This window comes from Leptonychotes weddellii, chromosome 10, assembly GCF_054177405.1.
Source record: "Leptonychotes weddellii isolate Sample4059 chromosome 10, ASM5417740v2, whole genome shotgun sequence".
NCBI lineage: Eukaryota > Metazoa > Chordata > Mammalia > Carnivora > Phocidae > Leptonychotes > Leptonychotes weddellii.
The window spans coordinates 13,138,669-13,166,452 of record NC_138378.1 but is presented as its reverse complement, the minus strand read 5'-3'; the positions used below and the strand labels follow the sequence as shown (position 1 = coordinate 13,166,452).

General features: G+C 54.1%; 1 protein-coding gene across 2 annotated transcripts in view; it reads left to right on the top strand.

Annotated features, from left to right (window-relative positions):
• SLC12A5 (solute carrier family 12 member 5) overlaps nt 1-26,506 on the top strand; it is a 35,170-nt gene extending 8,664 nt beyond the window's left edge. The window contains exons 2-26 of one of the 2 annotated variants that reach the window (XM_081832658.1): nt 4,768-4,862; nt 5,179-5,310; nt 5,639-5,785; nt 7,200-7,254; nt 7,748-7,878; nt 9,409-9,650; nt 10,388-10,599; nt 12,196-12,366; nt 12,670-12,768; nt 12,912-12,969; nt 14,639-14,813; nt 15,429-15,547; nt 15,866-15,964; nt 16,918-17,037; nt 17,295-17,399; nt 18,629-18,797; nt 20,866-21,061; nt 21,956-22,125; nt 22,506-22,637; nt 23,524-23,631; nt 24,784-24,906; nt 24,999-25,198; nt 25,521-25,535; nt 25,775-25,908; nt 26,132-26,506. In XM_081832658.1, coding sequence (XP_081688784.1) covers nt 4,768-4,862; nt 5,179-5,310; nt 5,639-5,785; nt 7,200-7,254; nt 7,748-7,878; nt 9,409-9,650; nt 10,388-10,599; nt 12,196-12,366; nt 12,670-12,768; nt 12,912-12,969; nt 14,639-14,813; nt 15,429-15,547; nt 15,866-15,964; nt 16,918-17,037; nt 17,295-17,399; nt 18,629-18,797; nt 20,866-21,061; nt 21,956-22,125; nt 22,506-22,637; nt 23,524-23,631; nt 24,784-24,906; nt 24,999-25,198; nt 25,521-25,535; nt 25,775-25,908; nt 26,132-26,223 — 3,299 coding nt within the window. In that variant the 3' untranslated portion in view covers nt 26,224-26,506. The remainder of the gene's footprint in view (nt 1-4,767; nt 4,863-5,178; nt 5,311-5,638; nt 5,786-7,199; nt 7,255-7,747; nt 7,879-9,408; nt 9,651-10,387; nt 10,600-12,195; nt 12,367-12,669; nt 12,769-12,911; nt 12,970-14,638; nt 14,814-15,428; nt 15,548-15,865; nt 15,965-16,917; nt 17,038-17,294; nt 17,400-18,628; nt 18,798-20,865; nt 21,062-21,955; nt 22,126-22,505; nt 22,638-23,523; nt 23,632-24,783; nt 24,907-24,998; nt 25,199-25,520; nt 25,536-25,774; nt 25,909-26,131) is intronic. The other variant, XM_081832659.1, reaches the window with a different exon arrangement.
• Nucleotides 26,507-27,784: the final 1,278 nt, after the last annotated feature.

Below are 27,784 nucleotides of genomic sequence, written 5' to 3'. Positions count from 1 at the left end.
CCCGCCGCCCCCCAGCGGTCTCAGCCATCCATCACGGCTGTCAGCCGCCCCCACCCCCCACCCTACAGCGGCGCTGCGTCCCTTGCGCACTAGCGCGCCTCCCGCTCCGGCTGTCTGCGCTCCGCGCCTTCAAACGCTCCCCTGGGCATTGCTTGACCCTCTGAGCTGAGACTCTTGCAGACCTCCGCGGGGGATGGCTAAAGAGCCCCAAGGACTGAAAGAGCGGGGCTTCCAGGGACTGGGAGCCTAGACTTGAAGTCTTCCAGATCCTGGATCCAAGTCAGAGCCAAGTGGCCGCTTGGGAAGGCTGTGGACACCAGGGTCCCCAATTCTTTGTCTAAGACCCCCTTTTTCTCCCTGAGGTTGAGTGGTATACAGGGGTCTGAACCACTGGCTGGCCAGCTAGCTCATCCATCTCCCCAGTAACCCTGGGGTTGCCTCATCCAGCAGCCGCCCCCTCCCCAGCAGGCTTAGGCTACGGGGGAAGAGGGTTTGGCAAAGTCGAGTCTGCGGCAGATTCAGGCATCGCGACGCGGTGCCCAGAGAATGAGTTGTGTGTGTGTGTGTGTGTGGGGGGGGGTCATTGCCATCTGGGATCCCCTTCAGATGCCTCCACTCTGAGGACAAGGGCTCAGGCTGAGAGATAATCTCTGCTCCCCCCAGACACAGGGTATGGTCCGATCCCCTAGCCCCTGCTTTCTCTACCCTGAGGTTTGTGCCTTTCTGGGCCTTGGAGTTTCCATGGGGTCTCAGAAGGCCTAGAAAAGAGGCATCTGTGTGTGGAACAGGATCGAACTAGGAACTCCCTTCGGTTCTACCCACTCCCCATTAGTTAGTTTCTAGACTCTGAGTGTAGAAGGCCCATCTGGAGACCTTCTCTCTCTGTGTAGGGTCCGGAACCTGGAACTAGAGTGGCCAGGACTTGGGTTAGATGTTTGGGGTTCCAGAGGGAGACTGACTCCTAGCGATGCCCCAAGATGGTCATAAGGGGCCCTAAGGACCTGCTGGGCTTGAGGGAAGAGGGACTATCAGACCAAGAGCCTCTGCCATCTCTAATCTTATGTTCTTGGGGATGTAGGTGAGGACCTGGGTACTGACCTCAGGGAGGTGGTAATAGCCCGAAGAGTAAGAGGGCTCCTCTGGACTAAAGAAGAACCCTCTGGACTAAAGAAGACCCCTATCCCCTTGGGGTCTGACGCCCTCCCCCACTCCCCCAATCTGGCTTGGGGATTCCCCTAGGCCTGGCCCCAGGCCCCCGGGGGAGGCTCCTTAGCCCGCGCCGCTCGCCTGTTTCCTCCGCGGGAGCTCTGGCCGCCGCAGCTTAATTGAAAGCCGATTCGGGCTGAGAGCTCCCAGGGGGCGGGGGCGGGGGCGGGGGCCAGGCGGAGAGGGCTCAGCCTCAGTCTGGCCCTGCCTCTCGCGCGCGCGCCACTCGCCGCTACCCATCAGCCTGCGTCCTGGCTCTGGGGATTCAGGGCGAGTTCCCCCTGCTTCTCTGAGAACTCCTGAAGCTCGCCCTTCTCCCCGCAACCAGTGCGCCCGCCGTTCCAAGGAGGGGACGAAATCAGCCCGTGGCAGACGAGGCCGGGAGCCTAGCGTCCCGTCCAGATGGCGGGTGGAAGGGCGGGACCCAGGACGAGCCTATTGAGCCGCCCTCTCCCCGGCCTTCAGCTCCTAGATGGGATCCGGCCCGGAGCCTGGCTCCGCGCTGCGCGTCGCGTTACATAAGCGGCTGCGGGCGCGTGGCCGCCTCGGCTAGGCGCTGCGCTCTCGCCCCGCGCGGTCGCCATGGAGACCGGCGCAGGGCTGCCTAGTAGCGGGATCTCGGGCCAGGACGCCCCCCTTGCCAGGCCGCACGCGCCCCGGGACCCCAGGAAGGAGGAGGGGCTTGGGAGGGGGCGTGAAAGGCAGAGGGGAGGGGCTCTCGTGTCTGGTTGTTCTGGCCCCCAGCGGACGCCGCCGGGAGAGAGACCCAGATCCATAGGGCCCAGGGCCCCTAAATCTGGGAGCTTGGGGAGGGCTATGGGATGGGGAGCCCGGGCTGGGTGGGGCACCATGTACATGAATAATAATCGTACTTGTAATAGCAGCAATAGTTCCGCTTATGTGCCAGGCGCACCCAACAGGCATTATTTCCCTTAATCCTCAGGACAGCCCTGTGAGCTAAGCACAATTATTATCCCTTTGCAAAGAAGGAAACTGAGGCTTAGAGAGTTTAAGCGACTTGCCCAACATGTCGACACAGCCAATGAAGCTGGAACTGGAGCCTAAATCTTGACCCCAGCCCCTTTCCTTAACCATCAAGAAATTTGTTCTCATCCCCCTCCAACCCTCTTGTTCCCACCATAGTGTGGTGAGAATATGAAGCATCTTGTCAGCATTTTAAAAGGAGGAGGGACCCACTTCTTTTTTATTTCTCCTGTTCTCTGACCCCGGACAGCTCTTTGGAGACCCTGGGGGTCAGGAAGGGAGCCTGGGGGAATTTACCTCCAAAGACTTTTTTTTTTTTTCCTGAGCATCTCTTATGTGCTAGGTTCTCACTGGGGGAACAGGGCTGTCATTTCCAGGAACTCATATGTGAGAAAGAAGAGGTAATGGTGCCCCCCCCCCCAGTTTGGGGATCAGGAGTTGCTGGCTTGATGGATGAGGTGGAGGTCGTGGCAGGAGAAGGTGGTGGGTGTCCCTTGAGCCAGTGAGACATCCCTTCCCCCTTACACGACTTTGAGTCAGGGATGAGATTGGATTTGTAATAGGTTGTGCTCTAGGGATGGACCCAGGCTGGGTGACTAAGGAAGGTTTCCAGGAGGTAAGGAGGAGAAGGATGGAGGAGGATTTGGGAAGATGGAGGTGGAGAGAGACATGACAGGAGATGAGGGGACAGGAAATTCAGAATACATAGGGCCTCAACTTCATTTGGGATTTGTTAATTGGGGAGTCTCCCCAGGGTCCAGAGAGATGTCTACTACTGGGATTCAGCCTTGGAATTGAGAAAGGGTGCCGGCTGAAGCCAAGGTAAAGTGCCTGTGGGGGTCCCCTATATCTCTTTTTTTTTTTTTTAAAGATTTTATTTATTTATTTGAGAGAGAGAGCACATGAGAGGGGGGAGGGTCAGAGGGAGAAGCAGACTCCCTGCTGAGCAGGGAGCCCGATGCGGGACTCGATCCCGGGACTCCAGGATCATGACCTGAGCCGAAGGCAGTCGCTTAACCAACTGAGCCACCCAGGCGCCCTCCCCTATATCTCTTTGAAAGGACCTCTCCTAGATGCCCAAGAGCCTTTCTCCTTGGGTGATCTCATCCAGATGCACGGTTTCACACACTTCCTCCACCTATTCTCATGGGTTACCCTCATCTTTTCTCTGCCCAGCCTCTTTCCTGGGCCCCACTCTGTATATTCAAGTGGCTTCTGGACATACTTGCTTGAGTGTCCTATTCTACCTTACCGTCGATCAAATTCAGCATCTTCCCACCCCAATCTCTTCTCTTCCCCCATTTATTAGATAGCACCATCACTCACCCATTAACCTATGCTAGAAACCCCAGGCATTACCCTAGATTCCCCCTTCCCACATCCCCAAACATCTGGCATAGAAATATGTGCCAGTAATTCTTGAGTCTGCCCATTGCCCTGCATTGCTCTGGTCTGGGTCATCATCAGCCCCTGCCTGGGTTGCTTAAATTCTCAAACTAGCATCTGTATTCTTCATCTAAAGGCCAGAGTGATTGCTCTAAAACAGGACACCATTCACGGAACTTCTTTGCCTCAAACTCTTCGATGACTTCCCTTTGTCCTCTGGATGAAGGCCAAAACCTTTAATACGGTCTGCTAATCATTTAAGGACCCAGCCCACACCTTCCGAGGCTCATCTTTTCCTAAGTCAGTCTCCACCTTTCAGCCCCTCTCTCCATGCCCCTTCCTCAGACTCAAGCCAGATCAAACTTCTTTCAGCATTTCTGACCCACTCTGTTCACTCTCCCCTCTGGGACAGCGAACATGCTGTTCTCTCTGCCTGGAACATCCTCCCGCCTCCCCTCCCAGTCTAGCTCTTACTCATCCTTCAGTTTTCAGCCTACTCGTCACTTCCTCTGGGAAGGCTTCCGTGACCTCCCAGGCTGGGCTGAATGCCTCTCCTATATTCCCACAGTCCCTTGTTCATCTTCTATCACAGAATTTACCACTCTGGGTTGGAAAGTCCTGGATACTAGTTTATCTCTCCTGCCTGTGGGTTCCCTGAGGGCAGGGACAGTGTCTTGGTCTGTGTTTACTCTCCGCTCCCTCCCCATGCTTGTACTGGCACATGGGAGAGATCCAGTGAATATGTGTTGATGGAAGATGCATGAGGAGCATAGAAGATGCCAAATGGGTCACTTCTCCAAGAGATGGAGTATCCTTTGGGCCTCTGGCTGTAGTATTCTCTATCGCTGCCTCTGGGAAAGAGCATGCTTCCACCACAGAACACCAGCATGGTCCCAGGTATGGTCAAGGAGGGGAACCCAGCGAGTCTTGGGTGCCCTGGTGAATGAAGAAGGACCCCCAAGAGCAAGGAAGCACTCACATGTTCATTAAAAACGTAGTATGTGCCAGGGAGTGCACTGGGCTCTTTATACGTGCTGCCAACGAAAACACTGCAGTGGGCTACTGTTAGCTCCAGCTTTTTCTGATGTGGAAACGGAGGTTCAGAGAGTTCCAGTGGCCACACAGCTGGATGCGCAAGCAAAGGGATGACAACCAGCTGGTGCTAGACCCCTAACTCCTCTGCCTTCTCAGGTGATGGCAACCCCAAGGAGAGCAGCCCCTTCATCAACAGCACTGACACAGAGAAGGGAAGGGAGTACGATGGCAAGAACATGGCCCTGTTTGAGGTGGGTTGCTGGGGTGCGCCCCCCTCTCCAGTTCATTTCCCCATTCATCTGCCATCCCTCCCTCCCTCAGGAGGTGTCCTTCTTTCCACATCCTCCTCAGGTCCACCTTCTCCTTCCCGTCACCCCTGCTACTCCCTCTCCTTACCCCGCCATCCTCTTTCCCTGTTTTCCATGCCTATTCCTCCTCCTTCCCCATGGCATCCCAGCCCCAGTGGTTTGCCATCCTTGCCCCCATCTCTCCTGGCCTCCTACGAAGGAGCTCGCCTGTCCCTCCCCTAGGCCCTTGTGTCTTACCACTGCCACCCTCCCTCCACAGGAGGAGATGGACACCAGCCCCATGGTGTCCTCCTTGCTCAGTGGCCTGGCCAACTATACCAACCTGCCCCAGGGAAGTAGGGAGCATGAAGAGGCAGAAAACAATGAGGGTGGAAAAAAGAAGCCAGTGCAGGTGAGGACTTTGGGGGAAAAAGAATGAGGGAGGAAGGAGGGGTGGAGGGGACAAAGGATGGCGATACAAAAGAGTGTCCGTTGAAGGGATGGATGATGGAGGCAGAGGGCTAGGAGTAAGGGGCTGAGAGTGAGGAAGGGTTGGGAGATGAGGGATAGAGATGGAAGGAGGAGGGGAGAGGGAAGGGGGGTGAGCACCAGAGGGAAGAGGGATGAAGAGATGGGGGTGGAGTAAGGAGGAGAGTGGGGGGTGGAGAACAGGGAGGAGTGGGTCTGGGGCATCTGCAGTGATTAGGGGCTGCATGAACTGACGCTGGCCTCCTCGGCAGGCCCCACGCATGGGCACCTTCATGGGCGTGTACCTCCCGTGCCTGCAGAACATCTTCGGTGTCATCCTCTTCCTGCGACTCACGTGGGTGGTGGGCATTGCAGGCATCATGGAGGCCTTCTGCATGGTCTTCATCTGCTGCTCCTGTGTGAGTGACACCTTCCCCCTCCCCAACCCCCTGACCGCTGGGGCAGAGCAGAGACCTGGGGTGGGGGCAGGGAGGAGGGGAAGCATGAGACCTGAGCTTTTTATAGGAACTGCTGCGTATGATCTTTGAGAGTAAATTATGTCTGGCCGGTCCTTCCTGCCTCTCACAGGCTGGTCCCTGATGGCCACTAACCAGGTTTCACCTGGATCTGTGTTTGTGTGTGTGTGTGAGTGAGTGAGTGTGTGTATAATTACACAAGTAATGCAGATTCATTGATGAAAAAGATAGGCGTACCGAAGGAAACCAAATGCACCTGGAAAACCGCAGTCATTAACATTTTGGTTGGCCCAGGCTCACAAAAAATGGGAGTATGTGTCACAAACAGCTTTGTAACAGAATCCTTTCCATCCTCCCTAAAAAATCAAATATTTACGAAACACCTACCTCTCGTCACGTTTCCATTTGCTCGCACGTGACCCTAGAGCCACCTCTGCATGTGTGGTAGCCAGGACTGATGCTAGTACGCCTATTTTATTTCTTTTTAACTTTTATTTTGACATAATTTCAGACATAAAGAAAATTTGCAAGAGTAGAACAAACGTTAACATATTATTGTATTTATTCCATCCTCTCTGTAAATACCCTTCCCCCCACCGAATTGGAGAGCAAGTTGCAGACGTGATGCCTCTTTATCCTAAATCCTTCAGCGTGTGTTTACTAAAAATGAGGACATTCCCTTACATAACCGCAGTACAATGATCAAAACCAGGAAACTAACATTGAGACATTAATGATGTCTTAATAGTGACACCCTAATCATGTTTTAGCTGTAGGCCTTATTCAGATTTTACCAGTTGTCCCAATCATGTCCTCGGTAACTGAAGAAAATTCAAGATCACGTTCATATTCATTTATGAGCTCATTTTAGCCTCCATTAATCTGGAACAGCTCCTCCTTCTTTGTCTTGCATGACACTGACACTTTAGAAGAGTATGGATCAGTTAGTTTGTATAATGTCCCTCAGTCTGGGTTTGTCACATATCTGCTCAGGATCAGATTCAGTGTATGCATTTAGGCAGGAACACAGCAAACCTATATTTTAGATAAAGACACTGAGGCTTAGAGAAGTGAAGTGACTTGTCCCAGGTCAGACAGCTGGTCAGAGGCCAAGCTGGGATTTCCAGAGCTCTCTGATGAGCACAAGTAGCTTGTGATTCTTCCATATGCATAGTGAATAAGAGGTTTTCTTGACAAGAAGGACTTTGGCAGAAGTAGAAGTTGGAATAGGACCAGGGAGAAGCTCAGCAAGGACTTGTGGGTTTGGCAGGTGTTTATGGGGTATAAGGTTTGGCCTTTACCCAGGGCGATGCAGCCCCCGCCCTAGCTGCCACTCTGATGATCTCTCTCCTCACAGACAATGCTCACGGCCATCTCCATGAGTGCAATTGCAACCAATGGTGTTGTACCTGGTATGTGATGGGGCTTCTTGGAGGGGAATGGGGCCTGGATGGTCGGGAGGGGGGTCTGGATAGTTGGAAGGAAGGATAGGACCGTAGGCTTTATGGGCCGTCAGGACCGAGAGAGACAATACTGTGAACGTGGGGGCTGGGCTGTGATGTTGGTGGGGTAGGTGGGGACAGTGGTATTAAGGGGAAAGGAGGGAAGCAGTTTATGGGGTTGAACAGGGCGATGTGAGATCTCCCTTTGCCTGAGACCCTCCTCTCTGTCATCCTATTTTTCTGAGCCATGACCTCCTTAGAGGGGTAATTAGCAACATGGTAATTAGTGCAGCAAAATCCACTCAGAGTGGCTGGCTGAGTCTCCCACCAGTCCTAGGGCTGCAGCCTGTAAGGCGTGAGGCCCAGAACAACCCCTTTCTCACCTCTGTCCCTGAGCCCCCTCGCCCCCAGTGGCAGTCCAGCTCCCCTTGAACTTCTCGCTGACACCAGGTTCTTTCTGCAGCGGGCGGCTCCTACTACATGATTTCCAGGTCTCTGGGCCCGGAGTTTGGGGGCGCCGTGGGCCTTTGCTTCTACCTGGGCACTACCTTTGCTGGGGCCATGTACATCCTGGGCACCATCGAAATCCTGCTGGTGAGAGGGGCCGAGGAGGAGGTGTGGGGTTCCAGGCTGTCAGTCAGTTAACCAATGCTCCCTGGACACCTCCTAGGGAGAGGTCCAAGCCCTCAGTGAGGCCAAAAGGAAATCAGATGTGGTTCTGTCTTTAAAGAATCCACAATCTAGCTGGGGAGACAAGATACAGTAATTACGTAACGTGAACAGCTGTCGTTCATTGGGCACCCACTGTGCTCTCAGCAGAGTTCCAATTGCTTTACAGTCATTATCTTGAATCCTCATGAGGATTAAGTATTATTATGCCCATTTTACAAATGAGAAGCTCAGAGAGGCGACATGACTTGCTCAAGGTCGCTCAGCTACCAAGTGGCAGAGGTGGGTCGATAAGAGTAAAATCATGGTAGAAATAATAAAACCAATATCACACAATAGCTGCATCTTGTGATTGCCTACCATGTGCCTGGGACTGTTCTGATTTCTCTGTGGATGTTCATTATCCAGGGCTGATGACCAGTGGGTTGCAAAAGAGAAGAAGGATGTGAGGGGGCCGAATGAAGAGAGCTGTTAGGAGTAGTGACTAATGAGAAGAAGTCAGGTTGCTGGGCAGTATTGGAAGGAGAGGCTGCTGATGTGGGTCTTGGCTCTTCCTGCCCCTCCAGGAGGAGGTGGGAGCTGAGGAGGGTTTCCTGGTATATAGAAAGTGGGGCTGACATTTCCCAAGCCCCTACCTTATCCAGGCTCCGTGGCCTGCAATTTATCATTTTAGTTTATCCTTACAACCGTTCTATGGGTTAGATAATGTCCCCGTTTTACAGATGAGGAAAGCAGAGTTCAAGGATTTTAAGGAACATGTGGAAGGGATATGCCTTTCTGACCCCAAAGCCAGTGCTTGTCCACTCTACCACACTGTCTTGGAGAACTAGAACTAAAAGATGCAGCTTCTGGTTTGGGGGCAGAAAGGGAGGACTATGGGGACAGGGAGGATGGATGGCAAATAAATGACCCAAGGAGCCAAATTCTGAGAAGATAATAGTAGACTTCCATGACTTAAAAAAATTAAATAGTTCAAAAATTCTTATAAAAGCAATTCTGCCCATTGCATAAAATTAGAAAAATACCAAAGAATGTAAAAAGGGAAATAACAATTGCCCAAAGAAAATCACCATTAACATTTTGGTGTATTTCCTTCTATTTTTTTTTTGTTCGTTTTACTATGTGATACTGTATTCTGCTTTGTAAAATAGAACTCTATAGGTTTCCCTAAATAACTAGAAACTCCCCTTGCAAATATCATTTACAAGTGAAAATAACTTTTCTAAGAATATAAACACATTAATATTTGGTATGGAAATTTTAGAAAATACACATGTGCAAAAAGAATACAGATGATCACTGGATGTCATTTCCAGTCTTACACTATTGTAAATATGCTGTGATGAGCATATTTTTTTCCAAAGTGCTTCGGCACTTTGGGTTATATCCTTGGGGGTGATTCTTAGCTGGTTCTTGCTGTGTCACTCACCTGACCTCCTTGCCCCCTTTCCACAGGCTTACCTCTTCCCAGCTATGGCCATTTTTAAGGCAGAAGATGCCAGTGGGGAGGCAGCAGCTATGTTGAACAATATGCGTGTGTATGGCACCTGTGTGCTCACTTGCATGGCCACTGTGGTATTTGTGGGCGTCAAGTATGTCAACAAGTTTGCCCTTGTCTTCCTGGGTTGTGTCATCCTCTCCATCCTGGCCATCTATGCCGGGGTCATCAAATCTGCCTTCGACCCACCCAACTTCCCGTAAGTGCTGTTGCTCTGAGCCTAAGGCATTGTCCTCCTCCTCCCTGGCTCGGTTTCAGGGTCTGCAATGTCAGCCTCTGCCAACCTCCCTCTCCTCATCTCTCAGAATCTGAGTGATTGTGGATTCAGAGCAAACTTCCTTGGGAGGGAAAATCTCTCCTGGTTTGGGGGGAATCTCTACAGGGTGGGGTAATATGTTCTGGAGGTGGGCAGAGTTTCCCCTGTGAGGGTCAACTCCTTGCAGGTGGGGTGGACTTAGGAAGGAAGAACCAAGTGGGACGCTTTCTGAAGGGATGACTCTCTATGTTAGGGAAGCATTTCCTGGGTGGTGACAAATTCCTGGAATAGGACAACTTACTAGTGTTGGACACCTTCTCTATCATGGGAGAGGTCATAGAAGAGGATCTAGGGGCACAGATCTCTGTGGGTTCTGCCTCTTTCTTAAGGACAAATTCCCTTACATCTCACTGCCAGGATGACGCACAGAGACTGCTGTCCATGGTGCTGAAACATAGCATTGCACTAAAACGGTGCTTCTTTGGGATGGCTGCATACTAAAATCACTTGGGGGAGCTTTGAAAAAACACCCATTCTGGGCTCCATCCCAATTACATCAGAATCTCTGGATCCGGGGCCCTGGGATCTGTGTTTTTTAGAGCTCCCCCCGGTGGTTCTATTGTGAAGCCAAGGCAAGGTTATGTCCCTCCCCCATCTTCCTCCCTTGTTTCTCTCCCTAGGATCTGCCTCCTGGGGAACCGCACACTGTCTCGCCATGGCTTTGATGTCTGTGCCAAGCTGGCTTGGGAAGGAAATGAGACGGTGACCACACGGCTCTGGGGCCTTTTCTGTTCCTCCCGTTTCCTCAACGCCACCTGTGATGAATACTTCACCCGAAACAATGTCACGGAGATCCAGGGCATCCCTGGCGCTGCCAGTGGCCTCATCAAAGGTCTGGGGGAGGGAAGAGGGCTGGTGTCCAGGGAACACTACAGGGATTGTGGGTTAAACGGTCAGGATTAAGGAACTCTCCTTGGGATTCACTTAAAGGCCATCGGTTTTAATTGAGCACCTACACTGGCCATGTCCTGTCCTTGGCATCATGAAGGAACAGAGATGAAAGGGAGCCTTCAAATATCTTACCGCCTAGTAGGAAAGAAAGTCATCAGTTTAACAGCTATTCACTAAGCATCTACTTAGTGTCCAACACTGTGCTAAGCGCCAGGAATATGACATAAATAAGTCACAGTCCTTGGCTTCAAAGACTCTAATGGCAGACACAGATGTATTAGCAAATAAATTACGGTATGAGTAGATGTGCATTCAATGAACAGAGACCTCACAGGGGAGGAAGTGGTCATGGTATAAGGTGGCAAGACAAGGCTTCCTAGACTCACCTGAAGAGGATTTTGAAGGAAAAATAAGAGATTTTGAGTTATACTAGGGGAGTAAAGGAATTAAGGCAGAAGAACAGCTTGCCTGAAAGCATGCAGACAGAGAAGAGCATATTGTGTCCTTCCAACCACAAATAATTTGTTATGACTGGGGCATAAAGTACAGAGGAAGGAGGGGCAAGAAATGATGTCAGAGAGGCTGGTATAAGCCATATTGTGGCAGGCCCTGGAAGCCATGTTGAAGTGTTTGAACCATGTCCTGAGGGCAATGAGGAGCCACCAAAGGGTTTCAAATAAGGGATGGACATGGTCAGCTCATCATTTCTAAAGGTTCATTCTGGCTGCTAATATGGATGAGGTAAAAGGGAGAGAGACAGAGGCAGGGAGTCCAGGGGGAGGCGAATGCTGAGTCCAGGTGAGAGATGATGGTTTTCTAACCTAGAGTGATGGAGTGATGTCAGTGGGAGTGGAGCAGTGGTTCTCCCCCATGGTTGTTTCCCCCCCCAGGAGACATGTAGCAATGTCTGGAGACATTTTTGGCTATCACATCTAGATGCTTTTTACTGGCATCTAATGCATGGAAATCAGGATTTTGCTAAACATTCTACAGTGCTTAGGACAGCCCTCCATAACAAAGAATGATCTGGCCCAAAATGTCAATAGTGCAGAAGTGAGGGAACCCTGGACAGGAGAGAAGGGGCATATCTGAGAAATATTTAGAAGGGATGGTGGGCAGAAGTTGGAGATGGTTTTGAAATGGAGAGGGAGAGGGGAGCAGTTGAAGGCAAAGTGACGCTGTCTGAATTGATGGTGGTGCCATTTGTTGAGATAAGGGATACAGAAAAGGAGCTGATTTGAGGTGGCTGGGTGCTGAGATCAATTTGGGAATATTGAATCAGTTTGAGATAGGTCTTTATATGTTTTTTACCCCACTAGACAGGACTATTTGAGGGCAAGGACTAGATCTGCACATGGCCTGGCCCAAAGCAGGAGCTTAGGAAATGTCGGTGGGAATAAAATAGAACCAAGGCCCCCAGGGGAGTGAGAAGTGGTTGACCTTGACCCTTCTTTTTTGCCTACCCCACATCCTGGCCCTAGAGCTCTAGCACCTTGACTTCTGGTCTTTCTCTTGAGCATCCTGTCTCTTCCTACAGAGAACCTCTGGAGCTCCTACTTGACCAAAGGGGTGATTGTGGAGAGGCGTGGGATGCCCTCGGTGGGCCTGGCAGAGGGCGCCCCTGTCGACATGGACCATCCTTATGTCTTCAGCGATATGACCTCCTACTTCACCCTGCTGGTTGGCATCTACTTCCCCTCAGTCACAGGTGAAGGGGAGCTCAGAGAGGGAGGACTCTGCCTGGGAGTGATGGGTAGAGAGAGTCAATGATGATGTGGGGAATTTCTTAGTCCTACAATCTCGTCACATAGGCAGGAGCCAACAATCTGGATTCCCATTGCACAGATGAGGGAATTAAGGCCAGGAGAAGCCAAGTAATATGGTCAGGTTCTCACACCAGTTGGTATGCCAGGACTAGATCCCAGGCTTCCCAACTCCAGGGCTGGTGTCCTTCCTTCTTGTTCTGTCTGGTCTCCTATGGACCCTGTCCTAGCTGCTCCTCTATTCACAGGGATCATGGCTGGTTCTAACCGCTCCGGGGACCTACGGGATGCCCAGAAGTCAATTCCCACTGGCACCATTCTGGCCATTGCCACCACTTCTGCTGTCTGTATCCTGCACTGCTGGGCTGGGACCACCTTGGGCGGGGAGGCCTGGAGGGAGGGCAGCTTCCGCCGCTGCCTTACCCAGCTAGCTTGGGAGGAGAAAGGGGGGAATGTCACCCTGGGGATTCTCCTTCATCCTCTGCTACAGATATCAGCTCCGTTGTTCTGTTTGGGGCCTGCATTGAGGGAGTCGTCCTGCGGGACAAGTAAGTAAGGGAATCAGGGCTGATTCTGTCCTGGGTGGTGGGTATAGGGGGCCAAGTTCTGGGAAACAGACCCAGCAGGGAGTGCTGAGCCCGTGCAAAGGGACTTGTGGGAGGGAGGTCACGGGATTGCTTGCAAATTCACCTTTTTATATTATATTTTATATTGCTCAAGAAGCTTGGATGGTGTCTCATTTTTTTTTTTTTTTGAGGATAATGCTACTTTCCTTTTTTTTTTTCTTTAAAATCTATTAACCCATTTAACATTTCCTAGATGTCTATGTGTTGGTCGCTGTCCAGAGTTCTGGGGGGAATAAAGATAAATAACCCATGCTTTTTGTCCTGAAGGAGCTCTTGGGGGCTGGTAACCATACTCAACAAACAGACTCGGAATGCAGAGCATCAGGAGTGGGATAAAGTAAAGTATGGGGGCTCTGGTAGTGCACAGGAGACTGCAATCCAGTCCCCAGGGGGCTGGGGAGGAGGAGGTGATGCTGGAAGTGCCTTATGCACATTTTCTTATTTATCCTTCTCACTTTAAATGTTGATTAGAGATTACTTAGGTGACTAGGAGTAGGAAGGACATTCTAGGCGGTGGGAACAGCATGAACAAAGGTAGAGGAGAGAACCAGCTGTGTGTGTGTGTGTGTGTGTGTGTGTGCATGCTTGCATGTGCACGTGGGTGCCTGTAGCTATAAGCAATTCAGAGCTGCTGGAGCATACACTTTTGAAGGGTGTGGGCATGCACCACCAGCAGGGTGAAGTAGGAGGTCTTGTCACAGAAGACAGTTTCCATGGTGCTGTCCTGGCTTTTGTAAGGTGGGGAATGGGGACATGAGGCTGGAGCGTCTTGGAAGCCTGGTTTTTGGTACCAGAACATTAGAGCTTTATTTTATAGAAAATCAGGGGCACCCTGACAGGTTTTAAGTAGGGGAGTGACCTGGCCAAATGGACAATTTGCATATATTACACTTACTCACTTTTGAGGGCAACTTAATCTCCACTTATTTCATTTAATCATAGACCTCCCACAGGATTGCAAGGGATTCAGCAGGTCATCCAGTAAAACCCTTCATCTGATTCTTGTAGTCCTTCAGGAATGGCCCATTTGAGCATAACCTCTGGTTGCACACTCCAGTCACAGGGCTCTCTCTACCGACCAAGGCAGCATCTTTCAATTTAAGATAATGCCGTTGTTAGAAAATGCTTTTCTTTGATTCTCATACCACACGACCATGACCACACCATGAGTTCAGGACCCCATTTTTCAGATGGAGACACAGGTTCTAACAAGCTAAGAGATTTTACCAGGTTAATGTAATATTACACAATTGACCATTTACCGTAACCCCTTTAGGATCTGGTTTCAGGCATGGTGCTGAGCATTTTACCTGTGTTATCTCCTTTTATCTTGTCACCAATCACATGAGATGGGTTTATAATGATTCTGTTTTACAGCTGAGAAAGTTGAGGCAAGGAGAGGTTAAATGAGTTGCCCAAGGTCACACAGACGGAAAGTGCCCAGGGCATTAGGAGCTTTGTCTCCCCCCTTGCTCCCTTAGAGCCTAGTCCCGCAGTGGGCATACAGCTTGTCCTGAGGTCGGTGTGGGAGACGTGCCCTGGAAATTGAGGCAGCATTGCTCACCCAGCATCTCCTGTCCCTTCATTCCAGGTTTGGCGAAGCTGTGAATGGCAATCTGGTGGTGGGCACACTGGCCTGGCCATCCCCCTGGGTCATTGTTATCGGATCCTTCTTCTCCACCTGTGGGGCTGGGCTGCAGAGCCTCACGGGGGCCCCACGCCTGCTGCAGGCCATCTCCCGGGATGGCATAGTGCCCTTCCTGCAGGTCAGTGGGGGGTGGAGTGTGGGAAGAGCAGCGCATCCACTACACCAGCCAGCCAAGCCACTGCCCAGAGAGACCACCCAGTGAGGCAAGGCCCCCTGGGGCCCTTCCGCTCTGCACTACCACTAAGAATGGGTGTGCCTTATTTGGGATTTGGCCCATGGCAGTGCCATCACTCTGGGCAGAGTTGTCTGCTCTTAGGGGAGAAACAAATGGCCCTCCTTTGGCTGAGTGATCAGGTAGGGAGGCAGCCCAAGGGCAAGAAAAGTGTGGCTCTCTCCATGGTGCTTAAAAAAAAAAAGATTTATGGAGCACACAGTCATGGCCATTTGCTGGCCCCTGTAGCTCTTCTCCATCTGTCCCGCAGGTGCTTCTTTTCCCCTTAAGGGATCATTCAAACTTCATTGCCCTGAGGTACCAATGACAGAGTGGGAGAGACACAGCCAAAGCCTGGCATCCCCTTGGGTACCCCTAAAGGGTGAGGAATACAGCATCCTCTCCTTACTTCCTCACTGGTTAGGGGAGTCCTGCCTCTATTGCACTAGTTCCCAAGACTGGAGAAGAGAGGCAAGAAGTCTCTAAGATCTCAGACCTCTATGATGGTTGCTCTGTCCCCAGGTCTTTGGCCATGGCAAAGCAAATGGAGAGCCAACGTGGGCCTTGCTCCTGACTGCCTGCATCTGCGAGATCGGCATCCTCATCGCATCCCTCGACGAGGTTGCCCCCATCCTCTCTATGTGCGTGCTGGCCTCTTGCCCTCCCCATCAGCTCTGGGGGAAGGGGGGTGTCTCTCTACCTGGATCCTCCAGTTGTGACCCTGGGTAGGCCACCCAGTTGTTTAATGGTCCGTCTTTTGTTATGTGGAGATTCATTCCCACATGCGCCAGGGTATGTTGTAAGGGGATTTGGCTTTTGAATCGCTTCCTAAGCACCAGAACGTGATCTGACCACTTCTCCAATTTCTTATCCTCTTTCCCCCTTTCTTTCTTTATGTTTCTCTTTCTATTTCTGCCTCCCTTTGCATCTCTCTCTCCTGGGGCTTTTCTGTGTTCTAGGTTCTTCCTGATGTGCTACATGTTTGTGAACCTGGCCTGTGCAGTGCAGACGCTGCTGAGGACACCCAACTGGAGGCCACGCTTTCGATATTACCACTGGTGGGTGCCCTGTCCCCTTCCCTGCCTGACGGAACCACCCTCTCATCTCCACCCCAACCCCCACCTCACCCTAGCCCATCCCCGAGGTCTAAGGATCCCAAACTTAAATAGAGAGCCCATTTCTCCAGCTTTTGTAGCCCGACTAGCATGAGAAAGGTTCTGGAGAGGGTCTCCTTCTAAATCACAAATAGTAATATAACATGGCCATCTACAGTCTTGGCTGTGATCCCTCCCCTGTGCATCATCCTCAACATCTTACAGACTAGAAGAGGCAACATCAGTTTCCTCAGCTACAAAATGGTGGTGACAACTGCCCTGACCTTATGGGGCTCCTGTGAGTGTTACAGGGCTTAATGACCAGAAGATGCTTATTTTGTGGAGCCTGGGGCTCTGATCATTTCACTTTATGGCCCTTCATTTTCACAGTTGGCCCATGGGGCAGACAGGGCAGGAATGACCATACTTGTTCTACAGAAAGGAAACAGGTTCAAAGAGGGGAAGGGACTGGCCCCAAGTCACCCAGAAAGACTATGGCATACCTGGACTAGAACCTGGGCTGCCCGACTCCCATTGTAGTGCTCCTGCTCTGCCAGTCACCTCTTCCTGGGGGCACACTCTTACCGGGAGATCCTGCCTACAACTCACTCCAGAGACCTCTGCCTTGGAAGCCCTCAGGCAGGGTGGTCTAGCAGGGTCTAAGAAGACACTGGGACAAGGAGCTGGGTGGGGCTTGGGGTGGTGCCCTGTCTGTGGCTGCTCGTTCATCCAGAAGATCCCATATCCCTATGGTGCTGCTCATGAAGATGATGGTGTGAGCTCCCCCAGACCTGAGCAATCCTAGACCTCCCAGTGCTTGCCCAGGCCCTACCCCATCTAACTCTTGCTGTCTGAGCCCCAGCACCAGTGACAGTCCTGCCAGGGCTCAGAGGCTGGGCCTTCCTCCCATTGTCCAGGACACTCTCCTTCCTGGGCATGAGCCTCTGCCTGGCCCTCATGTTTATCTGCTCCTGGTATTACGCGCTGGTGGCCATGCTCATTGCTGGGCTCATCTACAAGTATATCGAGTACCGTGGGTAAGCACAGGAGGCGGGGGGAATGGGGAGGGCTGGGAGAGGCTAAGGGATGGGAGGGGGTGGGGATGAGGTAAGAGTGGGGGAGGGAAAGGGGTGATAGGTGTGGGATTGCGGGATAGAGGACAGGAGCTGAGGGAGGGGCTGAAGCTTTGAGCAAAGGAGGTGGCAGAATGACTGCACATTTTCTGCCCTGGGGCAGCCACTTCAGTGTGCATGGGTCTTTCTGACACCCCTGGTTGATCCCCTTGGGCCTCCAGGGCTGAGAAGGAGTGGGGTGATGGGATCCGAGGCCTGTCCCTCAGCGCGGCACGCTACGCCCTCTTACGCCTGGAGGAAGGGCCCCCACATACCAAGAACTGGAGGTAAGTGGCCAGGCACACGTGGAGGGGCCCAGGGGAAGGGAGCAGGGTCTGACTTTCCTCACCAGCTTTGCTCAGTGTGTGCTGTCCCCCCCACAATGGGCTGCCCTTCACCTCCCCTTCTCAGCCCAGCCTCATCTGACCTTTCCTACCTACAGCCCCCGGGCCGGCCTGAGCTACCATCTCTTCATCCCTCTGTTCATTCCATCGTGTGTTTAGAAAATGTACGAATGCAGGGTATGTGCCATGTGCCAGGCCTCCTTCCAGCCTGTGGGGACCTAGTGAGCTAACAGTTCCATGGAGAAGGCCCCACACAGAGACAGACGAATGTAATATTGTGTAGCATTTACTCTGGGGGAGGTGGCTGCATTCACCTGGGGAGTTATGGGGGATCCTAGAAATCTTGAGATTCAGAACAATCTCTCCACTTTATTTGTGTGGAAGTCAGGGGCCAGAGAGGGTCTCAGAGGCCACGGAAGTCAGAACTGGAAGCAGAATTTTACCTCCCGCCTCTCAACCCAGGGTGCTTTTTAGCTGACGGTTCTGTGAGCCCGGCCCTCACTCATCTCCCTCAAGTCACTTGGCCAAGAGGAAGGCCTGAACTCTGAACTATGCCTAGGACATTGTTGGCTTGCTCTTGCTGATGTCTACTGAACTGGGGCTTCCAGAGACCAGGGCTTTGCCTTATTTGTCTGTGAATTCTTAAATGCTTGGCACAACGTCTAGCCCCGAGTGCTTAGAGAATGCTCTTAAACTGATGGGCAGTGGGATGGATGGGGTGGCCAAATGAAAAAGGAAATGAGTGGATAAATAGTTGGGTCAATGGCCAAGTGTATATATGTATCGGAGGGTGATTGCTGACAGATGAATGTGTGAATGGACGGTGGCAGGTGGATGTCAGGTAATTAGGTGACTAATGCATGTATAGGTAAATTAGTATGGATATGAGTGGGTGACTGATGGATAAAATGGATGGGTGGGTGAATGGATGGATGGGTGAGTGAGGTGGTTGAGAGATGAGTGGGTGGGTGGGTGGCTGTGCGGGAGCTGGTTGGATGGGTTGATGTTCAAGGAAATGGATGGGTGGATGGATGTTTAGGTGGACGGGTAGGGGATGGGGGTATAGAGGACGGATGGCTAGTAAACTCACTGGCTTATGGTGCGTGGGTGTGTGGTGTACAGTGGGTGGAGATTGGGTGGGTATTGTATGGCCCACCTTGCATCCTCTGCAGGCCACAGCTGCTGGTGCTGGTGCGCGTGGACCAAGACCAGAACGTGGTACACCCACAGCTTCTCTCACTGACCTCCCAGCTCAAGGCGGGAAAGGGCCTGACCATTGTGGGCTCCGTCCTGGAGGGCACCTTTCTGGACAACCATCCCCAGGCCCAGCGGGCAGAGGAGGTGAGTGAGCTGAGGCCCTGGTGGGGAGGGGGGAGGGCAGGGCACTCAGGAAGACAGCCCTTGTCCCTTTACACTTGCTCTCCTTCCCACCCTTGGGATCAAAGCGGGCTCAGGCTTTTCTGTCATCTTCCTTAGAACAGGAATCTAAGGGCTCAGAGAGTGAGTTCCTTAGAATCCGGCTCTCAGAACCAAAGACCATCAGAGCCCAAAGGGCCCATTTGATGGATAAGGAAACTGAAGCCTAGAGAAGTCAGAGCATTTGTCTAAGGACAGAAAACAGAGACTCAAATTAGGACTGCCTGACTCCTACTCCAGACTTCTCCCTGCCCAAGTATACATCTTTCAGGGTGTTCTCACATCTGTGATTCTCTCGGTCCCCACACCACGTGGAGTTGGCAGTGTGAGCACAGGAGGAAACAGGCCCAGAGAGGGAAGGCAGCTTGCTGACAGCCACAAAGCTGGCTGGAAGCACAGTCAGGATTTGAGCCTGGGTCCCTGGCTCTGGGTCCCCTGCTGCTGTCTGCATCCATGGTCCATATTCTCAGAGCAGAGTCCAGAGCCAGTGTGGGCAGGGGCGGGCGGCTTGTGCGGGATGGGGCACTAACAGGTTTCTGGAACCTGGTCGGTAGCAGAGGAAGTGGGTTCTGTCTTCGATCCAGACCTCTCTCCCCTTGGGGCTGTGACTAGTTGTGGAGAAAGGAAAGGGGGCCGGAGGGAGGCGAGGAGAGATGGGGAGGGGCACCCCTAATGGCTTGTGACAGTTGCTGTTTCTGCCTCACTGGGCCGTTCACACCAATCTGTTGAGGCCCAAAGCTGGAGGCTTCCGCTGGTCAGCTTCCTTCAATATGCAGTGCCTGAGAATGTGCTGCGTGCCAGGCATGGGGAGATGGGGGTGTTTGTGAGACCAAATCCCAGCCCTCAAGGTGCTTCCAGGCTAGTGGGAAGATGGAACATACCCAGAAGGCTCTCAAACCTGTCTGCAGTTGATAGGTGCTTCACAAGAGTTCCTATCAGAGTAATAGAATGTGTTGAGTGTTTACAATCTGTCAGGCAGCATTCTACCTTACCCACATTATATCTTGTAATTCTGCCTATTCCTACATGAGCTAGCTGTCATGATCCCCATTTGACAGATGGGAAAACTGAGGCTCATAGAGGTTAGGTGATTTGCCCAAAGTCCCACAGCCAGGAGGCAGCAGAGGTAGGAGTTGAAGCCCTGCTCTGTTTGACATCAGGGTAGTGGTCCAGAGTATGGGGCATAGAGTCAGAGCCCTGGAGTTGAGCCCCTACAATGATATTCATTAGCTGGGTGGCCTTAAGCAAGTCTTAATTCCTCTGAGCCTCAATTTCCTCATCTATAAAATGAGAGTAAGAAGAACACTACCCTCATAGTGTGGGTGGCATGTGCATTTAAAATGCTTATCATTCATGCTAATTTTTTTGAAAAATTTTTTTTAAAGATTATTTATTTATTTATTTGACAGAGAGAGACACAGCGAGAGAGGGAACACAAGCAGGGGGAGCGGGAGGGGGAGAAGCAGGCTTCCCGCTGAGCAGGGAGCCCGATGCGGGGCTCGATCCCAGGACCCTGGGATCATGACCTGAGCCGAAGGCAGACGCTTAACGACTGAGCCACCCAGGCGCCCCCTCATGCTAATTTTTTAAAAGTCATTCAAAGCAAATCATCTGGGCATGCAGGGGAGCCCAGTTCCATTCTGGTCTGGGTGGGGGGGTGGTTTCAGGCAGGGTGGAATGGATAGTGGGGGAGGGGGCCGGGCGGTGCTGGAGGGCTTGCAGCGGGACTGTGAGCAATGGCAGGGTGGGGGCAAGTGCAGGGTAAGGTCATGGAGAGCTTTGACGGATCAGCAAGGAATGGGGGCCACAGGTGATGGGGAACCATGCACAGTTCTGCCGCCCGGGGCTGACATGATCGGAGCTGAGCTTCAGGAAGATGGGGATGATGGAGGGGAGAGACAGGAGGAAGGGAGGCCGCGAGGGGCCATGCAGGGCCAGGGAGGCCTGAGGCTCATCCTCGTTTGACATGCTACTGCTCCACCCCCTTCCCCAGTCCATCCGGCGCCTGATGGAGGCAGAGAAAGTGAAGGGCTTCTGCCAGGTGGTGATTTCCTCCAACCTGCGTGACGGCGTGTCGCACCTGATTCAGTCTGGGGGCCTCGGGGGCCTGCAGCACAACACTGTGCTTGTAGGCTGGCCCCGCAACTGGCGGCAGAAGGAAGATCATCAGACGTGGAGGAACTTCATTGGTAACACAGTGTGGGTGGGGCGGGGGCGGCAGTGATGGGCTGCGGGTTCTCCTTCTTGGGCCCGGGTGCTCTTTCCCAGACGTGATAGGTGCGGATTCTGCATCCGCAGGTGTTGGTGTTCGGAGCTGGCCACGTGCCAGACGCTGTGCCGGGTGCTGGGGACTCAGGTGTGAAGGAGATAATCTTGGGCCCTGCAGAGCTGGCTCGGCCCTAGGAGGGAGTCACTGGACGGGAGTGGAAAGAGCTACCCCGGTGAAGTCAGAGAGGCCCGGGTCTAAATCTTGCCTCTGGCCCTGCCTCGCTGTGTGATGGTTCACAAGTGACTCACCCTCTCTGAGCACTGGATTCCTTGGTAGTAATATAATAACTAACATTTACAGACTGTGTTCTGTGTGCCAGACTCAGCCTCTCATTCTCTCAGCAGTCCCGTGAGGGCTATTACCTGTCTCCTCCACTTCATTGGTGGGAAACGGAGGCACAGAGAGATGGAGGTGTTTGCTCCAGGTCACACAGCTGGTAAACCTAGAGGCTGCCCTGATGACTCCAGGCTATTCTGTGTCCTTTATAAGTGGGTTGTAGTTGGCAGTTGGGAGGATAAACGAGGCCATGCACGGGACAGTTCCTAATAGGAAGGGCAGGTGGTGTTATTGCCACTCGACAGGTGGGGAAACTGAGGCCCAGTGCGGTTGAGAGGCTTTCCCAAATCCAAACAACAATTAAATGATGAGACCTACGAGGATGCTGGTTTTCTGATGACTCCATCCAAGGCCGGGATGGGGGGTGGGGGGTGGGGCGGCGCACTGGGTGCTAGAAACCCCCGTGGCAGGTGCATGGTGCGGGAAAGGGACCAGGGTCACTGTGTTCCCATCTGGCTCTCTCCTTGGCCTTGCCCAGAGCTGGTCCGGGAAACCACCGCTGGTCACCTGGCCCTGCTGGTCACCAAGAACGTTTCCATGTTCCCTGGGAACCCTGAGCGCTTCTCCGAGGGCAGCATCGACGTCTGGTGGATCGTTCACGATGGCGGCATGTTGATGCTGTTGCCCTTCCTGCTGCGGCACCACAAGGTGAGGGCGGGCGTGGCTCACGGGCTCTGCCCGGGGCCTGCCTCCCCCGGAGCTCCTCCCCGAGAGCTCAGGGGAAGGGGGCTGATCACCCCCCCTTATCCCGAGATGCTGGGAACTGATTGTGTCTCCTCTTGCAACACCTTGCATTGTAAAGGAGAGCAATGCTTAACCCAGGCAACGGATGCTTTAATGGGGGACCCTTACCTAAGCAGGGGAGGTTTTGTAGAGAGTGGCCGCTGAGATAGAGGATTTCGGGTCTGCGTGTAGGCGTGGGAAGGTGGGCGGGAAGGGCGAGGGACAGGGTCCTCTCTAGGTTCTGGCTCTGGATCTCCGCACTGCATCTGGGCTGGACCTTTCAGGGTCCCTTTTCACTCCTCCAGGTCTGGCGGAAGTGCAAGATGCGTATCTTCACGGTGGCCCAGATGGACGACAATAGCATCCAGATGAAGAAGGACCTGACTACCTTTCTATACCACTTACGTATCACCGCGGAGGTCGAGGTGGTGGAGATGGTGAGTGCCCAGGAGCCCAGGAGACACCACCCCTGAGGTTTTGGGGTCCTACCTAGCCCTCTTTCCTCTTGGTCCCAGCACCAATTGGGCAACCCCCAGAATATCAGTTTATGATGGTGGATCTCCCTCCGTACCTTATCCACCTCTTAGCCTCTCACATAGTCACCCAAGAGTCAGTCTACCCACCATCCATCTGTCCGTCCCTCCCTCTCTCCTTGATAAGAATAACCATGTCATTATATGTGAGGCACTGTCTCATGCACTTTATATATATTAATTCTCACAGCAACCAATGAAATAGATACAACCATCAGCATTTTCATTTTACAGATTAGGAAGTCGCGGCACAGAAAGGTTAAGTAATTTGCCCAACAGTACAACTAAGTGGCAGAGCCAGGATTCAAACCCCGGCAAGCTGCCTTCAGAGTCCACGTGGCTCGAGATGACACTACAGAGCCTCTCATCCAACCTTTCCCTCGGTTTATTTATCCATCCACCCATCCCTCTGTGTATTCATTAATGTATTCATTCACTCAACCACCCATTCATCCATATACGTACTCATTCATCACTGTTCCTTTATAAAATTTCTTCCCCTTCTCCATTCACCCAGGTAATTAATTAATCTACTCATTCATTAATTCACCCATTCATACACCTGGTCCTGCGTTGGGCTGAGGAGGGAATGAGCTGTATTGCCTTTAAGGAACATTGCCCTCTGCTTCGTCCTTGCCTCCCACAGCTGTTGTTAAACTAGGTCATTAGATAGAGAAGCCCTAGGCTGGCAGAAGGAAGGGGGTCTGCCTCCCTTCCCTTGGCCTTGCCCCTGAACTCATGCTTTCCTCCCTTGCCCCCTGTCACTGCCCCCGTCCCTGCCCGCCCACAGCACGAGAGCGACATATCGGCTTACACCTACGAGAAGACGCTGGTAATGGAGCAGCGGTCCCAGATCCTCAAACAGATGCATTTAACCAAGAATGAGCGCGAGCGGGAGGTGAGGTTGCCCTGGCTGGGCTCTGAGAGCCTCAAGCTGCTGCCCACTCTGGGTCTGCACAGTAGGGAGGGCCCAGGGCTCACACTCCTGGCCACTGGCACGGCCTTCACCCTAGAGCATTATTCATCACCCTTCTGCCCCTCCAGCCCACCTCCCAGCACTGGGCTTCCTAGCACCACCTTCCACACTGCAGCTGCACCTACCAAGCCTGCCAGCCACGATGCTGAGGGCTTTGGCCGGGGTGACAGGTCTCCCCCTCTGTATGTGACTTCTGGGGCCCAATGGAGAACAGTGGAAGCTAAATATGTGTGGATGATGATTCCTCAGGGGCATGGGCTGCGAGAGGCGGGGGGACAAGGGATAGTGTGAGAGACCCTGCCAGAGTGGGTAACAGACGGATATTTAGGGATGTAGCTAACGGTGGGTGTTGGGGGCACACACCTCCTAGGCTGTGGTTGGGGAGTTCTCGGGGGCAATGATGATGAGCCTCCCATGGGGTATGGGTGTCAGATCGTCCAGGTGTGGGTAAGGTGGGACCACTAGTCCCGGGGAGTTGGGATGAAAGCCCCACCTCAGGGAGTGGAGTCCTCGGGGAAATGAGTGATGGTACTCCGGGACTGGGGACTGAAGAGCTCTTGGGGGCAGGGGACAGGGTGCCTGTGGAGTGGGTGGCAGATCCTGTAGGTGAGGGTGACAGACCATGGTTGAGGGGGTCTCCCAGGTATGAATATTGTATTTCTCAGATTGGAGTTAATGGATCCTCAGGGGAATGGGTGATGGGTACCTTTTGGAGCTGAAAAGGATGAACACTCCAGGAATGTTGTCCAGGGGTGATAGTAAAAAAGCATAAGAAATGGCAAGTGCACTGACCACTCAGAACTGGCCCTGGGCCATATGCTAAGATAGAGCCCTGCAGGGGCCAAGTGTTAACCCTTTGGTTGCTGGAGGGTGGGGAGGTCAGGGGTTCTGGAGATGAGCTGGAATGGCCAGGTGAGCGGGGTATTTGGTATGGAAACACTGCGATATTCTAACAACTGGTACAGTTTCCAAAAGCGTGCGTCTGTGACAGAGCATCAGCTCTGGCCGTAGCTCTTTGCAGGGCATGGGTGGTGAGTGACAGCAGAGCTGGTCCTAACCCGTGTCACTCCCTAGATCCAGAGTATCACAGATGAGTCTCGTGGCTCAATCCGGAGAAAGAATCCAGTCAATACTCGGCTCCGCCTCAACGTCCCGGAAGAGACAGCTGGTGACAGTGAGGAGAAGGCAGAGGAGGAGGTGTGCAGCTGGGGTGGTTTGGCCCCAGCCGGTGGGGGCAGAACCTTTGGCCTGTAAAGGAGTCACGTGCTGCCCCTTCCTTCATCTCTCAGGTGCAGCTGATCCATGATCAGAGCGCTCCCAGCTGCCCCAGCAGCTCTCCATCCCCGGGGGAGGAGCCTGAGGGGGAGGGCGAGGCAGATCCTGAGAAGGTGCATCTCACCTGGACCAAGGACAAGTCGGTGGCAGAGAAGAATAAGGGCCCCAGTCCGGTCTCCTCCGAGGGCATCAAGGACTTCTTCAGCATGAAGCCGTAGGGACCTGGGGGCTGGGGGTTGGGGGCTGGGGTGAGCCTACAGGGTCTTTGCTCCCCATGGCAGAGCAAAGGAGCAGAGGAGGTCCTGGTCCAAGACCCAGCCCAAACCTTGTCTGGGTTTCCCCATCTGAGAACTGGGGGGTTGGGCTAATTGCTGAGGGTCAGCACTCCCAGGTGTAGGCAGTGAAAAAAGTGAAGGGGGTGTGGTGGGAGAGTGGGATCAGTATGCACGGGGGGTGGGGATAGGGGGCCCAAGTCCTCAGTCTCTCCTTCTTCTGACCCCTCTCTTGTTCTTCTTTGCTTCTCTTGTTTCCTGAAGGGAGTGGGAGAATTTGTAAGTGTTTCAGGATTTTTTTATTCTCTCTTCTGGGTTGGCCAGGGTCCCTGCTCTCCTCACTTTATCATGAACCCTCAGTTCATGGTCCTGACCTTTGGGGTCTCTGAATAGCCCAGTCTCGGGAGGCCTGGGGTTGACCGGGTACCAGCGGCCCAGTGCGCCTGGGACTGGGAGGGTACTGGGTCCAGCTCTCCCGGTTCCTGCTTACGCGCCCTCCTCCCCTCTGCCCCCCCCAGGAACCAGTCCAACGTGCGGCGCATGCACACGGCCGTGCGGCTGAACGAAGTCATCGTGAAGAAATCCCGGGATGCCAAGCTGGTTTTGCTCAACATGCCTGGACCTCCGCGCAACCGCAACGGTGACGAAAATTGTATCCTGGACCTAAAGTGGAGGGTGGGGGATCGAGGCGGACGTCAGGGGCCCCGGTCCTCGCCCTGGGATGGAAGAGCTGAGCCCATTCCTGCTTCAGTTACCTCGGACCCGGACGCGGGCGCAGGATTCCCTGGCGCCGATCGCGACCCCCATTCCATGGGGGCGGGGGGCGGTGTGTGTGGAGGGGAAGGGGACGGTCTTTCTCCTTGACGCGCGTTCAGACATGGAGTTCCTCGAGGTCCTCACCGAGCACCTGGACCGGGTGATGCTGGTCCGCGGCGGCGGCCGCGAGGTCATCACCATCTACTCCTGAGAGCCAGGACCTGCCACCCGGGCCCGGGCGCGCCCGGCCGGCGGCCCCGGAGCCCTCGCCGCGCCCCCCGCCGCTGTCACCGTTTACATACAGACCCTGTGCCCGCGCCCTGGCCCTATTCCCCGCTGCCTGAAGCCCAGAGGCCACGCCGCTCGGGGCTGACTCGGAGAGGACCGCCCCGCGCGGAGGCCGGAGCCCTAGCGCCCCGTTGGCGCGTCGCTCCGCGGGCCCGGCCTCGCCGCACGGGAGGAGACGCTGCAATAAGGCTGGGGAGGCGCGGAGAGCGGAGGCGCGGGGCCGTGAGGAGCCCCCGCGGGCCTAGCGGCCCGGTCCTCTCCCCCGCCCCGCCCGGTCCTCCTCGGCGCCCCGGCGCGGGCCCGGCTCCCGGCGGCCGGAGGGCACGCGGTGGGGAGGCCGTGCTCGGCCGGATCCGCCGCCCCTCCGCGCGGGGCCGCGCCTATACATAGTGTACAGGAGACATCGCGTGTATTTTTAACGTCCCCATATTTCTGTGACTAGAAGCGCAACGGACTTCTCTGCTCGCCGCTGTCGAGCTCTCCCGCTGGGGGCGCCCGGGGCAGGCGGCGGCCTCGGGAGGCTGGGTTTTCCTGGACGTCCGCGAGTTTGGGAGCAAAAGTGCTTTCGGCCCAGGCGGGAGTCGTGGTCCTGGCCCCTCGGCACCCCCGCCCCGCTCTCGCCTCCTCGCCCTTCCCGCGCGCCCCTGCGCTTCCGACCCTTCCCGCGAGTTCTTTTCGGAGATGGGGTGAGACCAGTGTCCGGCTTTTCCTGGATCCGCCTCCCAGCGGCTGCGGGGAAGCGCGCGGCCTCTTCTCGGCTCCCGGCGAGCAGGCGCTAGGGCAGGGGAGGGGCTCCTCGGGGGTGGGGAGAGACCGAGGAAGCCCCGCCCCCGTGCCTTCGCAGGGGGAGCCGGCGTCCCTCCTCGTCGGCTTGTCGCCTGCTCCCCCTATCCCATGGCTCGTCGCCAAAGACTGAAACTGGGGAGCTGGAGGGCTTCCCCTCCCCGGAGTTGCGTCCCTGGGACAGGCGAGGGAGGAGGGGGGCGATTCGGGTTTAGGGGCCAGACCCACCGGGGAGGCTCCAGCTCTGCCCCTGATGTTCCCTCTCCTGTCCCCATCCGGCAGCTGGAGGCTCCGGCCGCCGGGACCCAGCCGCCTTCTCCGTGTCCCGGGGCCCGGCCTCGCTGCCTAGCAGCGGCCTCTAGCTGCGTCTCCCAGGCACCTGGGCCTGGGGGAGGGCTGGAGTCGCCACGTGCTTTTGTTCTTAGCGTCTCTTTGCCCTTCTCCAACTAGGACCCAAGATCTTTGGCTTCTCCAGCTCCAATCCTTGGCGCTTTTGCTCCAAGCAGCCCGGTCAGAGGCGCCCTCTATCCCTAGAGAAGGCGCATCGGGCGGGTTCCCTTCCCCCAGGGCGCGTTACTAAGGGGGACAGGCACTGCATGCTCGTTCCAGTGCCCTCTGGGACTGGGTTCAGTACCTCCAGCCCCAGGGCCCTGACATTCGCACCTAGACATCCTGTCCACCTCCCAGAGCTTGGGGTACTG